The sequence below is a fragment of the Fragaria vesca genome, linkage group LG5 (assembly GCF_000184155.1).
Source record: "Fragaria vesca subsp. vesca linkage group LG5, FraVesHawaii_1.0, whole genome shotgun sequence".
NCBI classification, from domain to species: Eukaryota; Viridiplantae; Streptophyta; class Magnoliopsida; order Rosales; family Rosaceae; genus Fragaria; species Fragaria vesca.
In genome coordinates, this window is record NC_020495.1 from 29,123,784 (window position 1) to 29,131,338 (window position 7,555).

A 7,555-nucleotide genomic window follows, 5' to 3' on the forward strand; every position below is an offset into this window, starting at 1 on the left:
ACGCGTCCAGGAACATGGATTCTGCTCTGCTTCCTTCATCAATCATCATTCTTCTCATGAGACAATTGGCAACTTGCGTCTTTATGTAGGAACTGCACCCCGATCGCATCTTGCTTGGAGAAGCTTATCACTAGTTCTTTCCTTGGTTGTGCTTCTAGACTGACCTCCTTTTTGATGGTACAAACTCTCCTGATCTTCTCAGCTTGCCTTATGTCTGATCGCAGCGTTGTTTAATCTTCTCTATGGGGAGAAGTGGTCTTCCGTGAATAGCTATGAATTCGGGTATTGGCCCGTTCAGAAACTACAGAAGACTCATCAATTTTGTAGAAAGAAGAAGAAAAGAGCTCTCACCATCACTGAACCCGAGTTCTCTAATTCTTCCATTGTTTCTTTTATGATTTCTTTGTTTCTGGTTATGCTTTTCATACTTATGGTTTGGGGGAAATTGGGTTAGCTGGTGTATTTGGGTTAACCGGTGGAGTATTTTTCTCTCGCGTAATGTATTAGGCAAACTTTTTGCTCTTTATCAGATCTTTGATTTATATCTAAAGGCTTCAACATTGATTGGTGATGTGCAAGTGTTTCTCATGAAATTTGCAATACTAATATTTATCTCTTCATGTTGGGTCTGTTTTCAGGAATGGTGGTTTTGCAAATATGCCCTCACGTTTGTGAGCGCACAGAAGAATTGCTAAAGAAGAGATTGTGAATCTAGTTTGCATTTCTTGAGCTCTTTGCCCGTTCATCTCTTGCATGTTGTCGAGGGGGCCAGTTTTGGTTCCAAATCCTATTTTGCTCAGTCGAACCCCGACTGCATCGTTCTTGCGTCCTTGATGCTCTAAGTGTTGTGTTTTTGGTGGTTTGTGCTGCTTCAATTTCCTCAAGCCTGATCTCTCATTCATTCCATGTTTGGATCTCGCTCATGTCCTTGATAGGTTTCCTCACCAGGTCCTTATAAATATATGAGCCAGGAAAGAGCCCTTCACGGAATGGATTATGGTGTATTCTAATGTACACCCTGCAGTCTTTATCTACTCAGCTCGAAAGCAGTTATAGAATATCTTTAATCTTTCCCCCACTCTCTGCTTCACCACAAATAGTAGGGTTGGGCGCGGGCCGAGACCGGCCTACTTTTTATAGGGACCGGGCCCGGACCGGTAATAGAACAACCGGACCGGTCTTTACATCAAAAAATTTAGGGCCCAAGAAAAGCTCGGCCCGGCACAAAAATCCAGACTAGCTTTGTAGGGTTTCAGGCCTGTTTTGCCATCGTGGAGAGGAAGAGAGGACTCAAAAGAGAGGCGCACAAGCCGGCTCAGAAGGTCTACCGGAGGAAGTTGTTACACAAACAAACATAAAAATCAACAGAGTTAATCAAAGCACCAATCTTTCAAACCCAATTCACCATAATCACAAAGCAAGCAAATTTCAGGGCTTAGTTTGAAGGTATCTGAGACCTTTCTCGTTGAAGGTGACGGCGATGGAGCCTTCTTGTTGATGCAACGGCCACGGCGAGAGGCGCAGACGGCAAGCGTCTTCTAGAGGCGCAGGCGGCAAGCGGCAAGGGCAAGCTGCAGGCTTCGTTGAGATGCACGGAGGAGCAGAGGCTCGGAGGCGTCGAGAGGCGCGGAGGCGTAGAGAGGCGCATCGTCTCTGTTTCGTGACTTTCGTGTTTCAAACTTAGAGACTTCAATGTTTGTTTTAGGTAGGTGGTCAACAGGGTATGAAGTTTAGAACTAGGTTTGACTTTACATAAAATGGAGTAATCTTGTGTGGTTGAGTCTATATTACTAGTATAGGACTGCTAAGATTATCCAATTAATGAGTGACACATATGCATGTCGGGCTTTCGGGCCGAAAACGGTTATGAAAATTAGGGCCCAGGACCGGCCCGAGTATAGTTGGGCCCGGCCCGAAATGACAAAACACACACGAGGGCCCGTAAAAAAGCCCGGCCCAGCTGGCCAGTCCGGTTCGGTCTTTTTTTCCATTTCGGGTTTTATGCCCACCCCTAACAAATAGAGCCACCATGTCTTTTTTATGCTTTATGTTGTATAAGTATTTCCCGACATATGATATCTTTAATGAATCCTGGCTTTAGGTCGCGAAACCATACTCATGTTTCACCAGTTAGGCTTGATGGAAAAAACTTGCAAAACAATCTCTCGTCGTTCGTTTATGTGGTCATATGCTGCATAAACTTCTGGAAGTGGTCCACCGGGTCTACCGGATCCGAGGTCTTGTCACGAATTTGCATGGCTAGCTTTTCTACACTCAAGATCTCTTCAATGAATGGGGACTTCCCTATCTCTCTAGCAGCGACTACAACAAATTCTTCAGAACTAGCGTTTCACATGTCTCTTCTTTGATTTTCTTGACTCCCCTCTTATCACTATCTTGAGCGGATTCCAAATTTTTCCCTCCTTGCTCATTAACGTCATCACTAGTAGATTTATCCATACTTGTCTCATCTGGTTCTTCATCACTCAAATTTTCATCTGACTCTTGTTCGCCTTCCTTGCACTTCTGCTTTCTAGCTTCTTGATGTTCCTTCTCCTTTCAATGCTGGGCAATCTCCTCCTCCATCTTCTTCAATTTCTCGTGTATTTCTCTGTTTTGGTTGTTTTGTGATCCACATGATCTAGTTTTGTTAGGTAGATCCATGTCATGACTTTCTATTCCCACCATATTAGTTTTTGAGGAACAAGTTTCCCATATACGGTGCCAACTGGTGGTGCGGAAAAATCTGCAAAGAATATTTCTTATCTAACTTCTTTTGACTGTAGCGCCAAATGAAGCTTTTTTGTGGATGGTGTGAAGATGGATGGAGGATTCTTTGTTTCGGAATTAGGTGATGGTGAGCTATATGATTGAGAATTCTGTAAAGGCGTAGTTTGAGCTTGTGTGATTGATCTGACTTTGTCTTACACTTTTTTTCTTCCTTCTTTCCTTCCTCAAAATATTCGATTCATGTTGTATGTATAGTCATGACCCTGTGACTACATGAAGGTGCACCTTATTTGTAAGTTACGCACGAGTGGATCCACGACTCCATATCCTGGACATCATGGGAAAGTCAATTTTTAATTTCTCTTGTTGACTATTTATATTTCACTCTGTCCACAACTTGTTCTCACCAAAGCTTTATTTGCTATGACTCGATTTGACCGACACCCAATTTGACCACAACTTGATCAAATTTTAATCAACATTGCACCAAAACCTCCGTCTTCATCACGTTGTCCCTTGATGCTTTCTAGTACTCTTGATTCTGGTTCGAATACTAGTCTTGTTTGACCTTTTCCGTCTTAGCTTGATCATGACGTGTTTCGACCCAATTCACTCGTAACCTAATTCATCTGCTACCCATTTCATCTCGCTCACGGCCCACGACCGTTACCTATTTACTTGTGGCCCGATTTGACCGCTACATAATACACCCATAACTCAATTTATTTGTAACCAGGTTATGGCTTAGACTTCTTTTGATCGCGACCATATTCACCGCGAGGTGATCCCACTTTGAGTACGATTTATCCTGCATAAAGAAATATTCACCTCGATCTATTTAAAATCTTATATCGAAAATATTTCCAGCCACACCAACACATTAAAACGAAGTATAATTGGAAGCACTAGCTGACGACAAAGAGAGAGTAGCATCGTGGATCAATTCTCGAGTGACTTGCACATAAAAAATTCAATTCGGCTTGAATCCCCTGCCTCAAAAAATGTAGCTGAATAAGAAGCATTAGGATCTTTCAGAAAGATTAGGCATTCAGCGACTCAAAATGTACATCGACTCACAACTTGTGGTTGGTCAGGTCAATGAAGAATATACCACAAAAGATGAAAGAATGGGGGCATATCACCCACCAGCTCAGAGCAGAATGTTAGAATTCGAGAATATAAGCTTATTAAAGATACCACTAAAACAAAATGCACAAGCAGATAAGTTGGCTCTAGCAGCATCAGGATGGCCAAACTCTCTTCCGGTGTCGAATATTGAGAAGATCTCACAACCAAGCACATCCAGAAGAGCTCAACAACGAACAATGATGCAAGTGGAGGCGATTCCAAATGATTTGCGAGGACATATAATCAATTACCTTAAGTATGAGATCCAACCAGAGGATCCAGTCGAGGCCACAAGTTACAGAAAGCGGGGAGGATTGTGATGATCGAAGATTAAGTATTTCGTAAATCCTTCTCAAGGCTTCACTTGCATTGCGTCGTGCCAAATCAAGCGATTATCATTTTGAAGGAGATACACAAAAGATAATGTTGATACCACACAAAGGGCAGAAGCTTGGCCCACAAAATCCTCACTCAAGGGTATTTTTGCCCGTACCTGAACAGAGAAGTAGAAGCATGAGAGCCTATTCGGCGCACCGTCATCTCCACCGTTAATTTTTTTTTTTTTTTTTGGTCGGGTCAAAATGGACGGTGGATACACCCGGGTGTGCCGCGCACCCGGGTGCGCTGTATAATTTTCAGTAGAAGCATATGCAAAACATTGCCAAAACTGTAAAAAAAAAACATAAACCCTCAGCCATAGTCCTGCGGAAGATCTCAACACAATGGTTAGCCCTTGGACATTCACCAGGTGGGGAATGGATATCGTAGGACCCTTGCCCACCACCCCAGGCGGATTTAATATGTTCTCTTCGCCACCGACTACTTCACAAAATTGATCGATAGCTTTCCAGACAATCATTGGTAGCGACAGGGTAAAATTCGTGTGGCGAAGCATTGAGTCTCGGTTCAGAATCCCCAAGTGTGTTATCTTTGAAAATGTTACGCAATCTAATAACTTAAGTATCAAGGTATTTTGTGGGAAATACACCATCACTCTTTAGTTCTCCTCAAGGAGTTATCCCCAAGGAAACAGACAAGTAGAGAAGACCAATTGCACCATATTGATGGAATCAAACGAAGACTTAAGACGAGAAAAGGACGATGGCATGAAGAAGGGCAACATGTTTTTTGGGCTTATCGGAATACGGAAAGAAAGTCTACCTATGAAAGCCCATACGATTGAACATACGGTGTGAAAGTAGTGATCCCAACTGAGACCATTATTCCCACGATTGAAAACGTTAACGGTTGAATAAGAAAATAATGATGGGCAGTTGATAAGTAGCAGCCTGAACCTGTTGAAAGAAAAAAAAGTTAGGGCTGCAATCGACCTCGTCAACTACCAGAATTCCACCGAGATATTTCAGCAAAGGAGTGACGCATGGATCATTTTGTTAGGAAGAGAAAATTATGAAAAGAGTTGTGCAGATCTGCAAAAAAGAATTCAGTAATTTAAACTAGTAACTTAGCAAACTATGTATCATTTTCTTTATCTATTTTGTAATCTCATAAGAGCTTAATTAAGACTACAATAAGTTTATTTAACATATCCATATGAAGAGCATAATTTTACAAGATAACGTACATCGGTCATCAACTACAAATTTGATACATCTCCTCCAGAGATGCTCTTACATGCTTCGCTTGGGTTTTATTTGAATGCAATATGTTTCCATATAGAAACGTATAACCAAAATCAGTTAACGAGTTTCACCCTACAACATTAAGCTTTACTTGGCACCGCAAAGTCTTCCATGCCATAAACTGAGTTGTGCTTAGAACCATTAAACTTTTCCCCATCTCCCCACAATGCATAAGCTTCCTCCCCATGAACTGCATCATCCCCTATTTTCAAGTCGTCTTCTGTCATCCTGAGTGGAACGATGAGCCTTAGCAACAAGCAGATTAAGCTGGTTATGACAACGTTTACGACAACCACAAACACAATTCCAAGCAGTTGAATTCCCATTTGCTTCAGCCCTGCCATAGTTCGGCCGTCGTGGATGCCATAGGCAAGGCCAATATAGTGTTGCCAATTATCCACTAGATAGAAAAGACGACACAATTTGGGACTGGAAAAGAAGCCGGTGAGGATACCGCCTAGGCTTCCGGCCACAGCGTGGGTGTGGAACACAGCCATGGTGTCGTCTACATGTTTCAGGAGCTTGATTTGCTTATGGAGGATCATCATTGTATACCATGGGATGCTTCCAGACATCATTCCCATTATGATTGCTGCCCAACCTTGCACCACTCCTGTTAAACATTATGCTCTCTATCACTTAGTTTTCATATCTCAACTTATATAAATGAAAACAAGCTAGAGGCTATGGATTTATAATCTTACCAGCAGCAGGAGTTATACACACTAAACCAGTAATCATGCCTTGTGTAGCTCCAATCACAGAGGGCTTTCCAAAGAAAATAATGTCAAGAACGAGCCATGTCAGCAAGCTAGTGGCAGTGCATACATGGGTGTTTAGGACAGCCAGAGATGCGTCCATGCTCACATTGTAAGGATCTCCACCGTTAAATCCACTCCATCCCATCCAAAGTAATCCAGCTCCTGCCAGCATAAGCAAGATGTTGTTTGGAGGGAACCTCTCCTTGTCAACAGTTGCTCTAGGTCCAACCTAGAAACTCATAAATAAAATCAAAAAATTAATGAAATTAACACGTGTTTACGTCGTCATGTTATGTTATGTTATCAGATTGTAAATTTAAGCAGTTATCGTCATGTTATGTCAACAGTTGCGGTTTATATTTATGTACCCAATAAGCTGCGGTGAAACCAGCAACTCCTGAAGCGAGGTGGATGACATAACCTCCAGAATAATCAATAAGACCCTTGCTTGCCAACCATCCATTTGGATTCCAAATACTATAAGCAGTTATCGGATACGAAAACGTAACCCAAAGCGGCACGAACAACATCCATGCATGGAAGTTCATCCTTCCCAACAACGCTCCGGCAATCAAAATCAACGTGATTGCAGCAAACACAAACTGAAAATAGATCATGGTGGCGTTCGGCAGTTTCCCGCCGAATGCTTGTGTAAATAGGTACTTCTCATCCAAGGCCACGTTAGGTCGTCCGAGAAAGGAGAAGAGTTCGGTGCCGAAGGACATTTGGTAGCCCCAACCAACCCAACAAACCAAGACGGCTGCAAATGCATACAAGGCCATGAAGGCCGAGTTGACAGCCCACTTCTTCTTGACTATGCTTCCATACAAGATGATGAGGCCGGGAACACTCTGCATGCCCACTAGCGTAGCTGCCGTGAGCTGCCACGCGTTGTCGGCCTTACTAAACCATTCGGGGCTAGCCTCATCGAACTGAAGTCCCACAGGGAGCTCCATCTTTTTTGTTGGATTAAGTGGTTGATCAAAGAATTGAAGTGAAGAGAGGATTAGAAATGCAGTAGGATGTGAAACAATGGTTGGTTTATATAGTTTGTGGATCCCAGCCACTTTCTTGGACCTTTAGAGGTGCCTCTGCAGCTGTAACCTGTCTGGATCATCTTGATTCTTAGTGGTTTTGACGTGAGTGATGAGTTTGAGAAGAATCTCATAAGCCGGCGAGTGAAGCAAGTGACCGATATGTCCATGTTTTGTGTACTCATTTTGTAAACATTGATGTTAGAGATTGTAATTTGATGTTATGACCAATAAGAAGATCCAAGACATTTGGTGTCTG

At 42.6% G+C, this 7,555-nt stretch overlaps 1 protein-coding gene across 1 annotated transcript; it reads right to left on the reverse strand.

Annotated features, from left to right (window-relative positions):
* Positions 1-5,581: 5,581 nt before the first annotated feature.
* Positions 5,582-7,218, reverse strand: LOC101299200 (ammonium transporter 3 member 1-like). Its single transcript, XM_004301947.1, has 3 exons — positions 6,631-7,218; positions 6,206-6,491; positions 5,582-6,114 (listed from the first exon to the last, which is right to left on the reverse strand). Exons 1-3 carry the CDS (start codon positions 7,216-7,218, stop codon positions 5,582-5,584), a joined length of 1,407 nt encoding a protein of 468 aa, XP_004301995.1.
* Between the last annotated feature and the right edge of the window lie 337 nt (positions 7,219-7,555).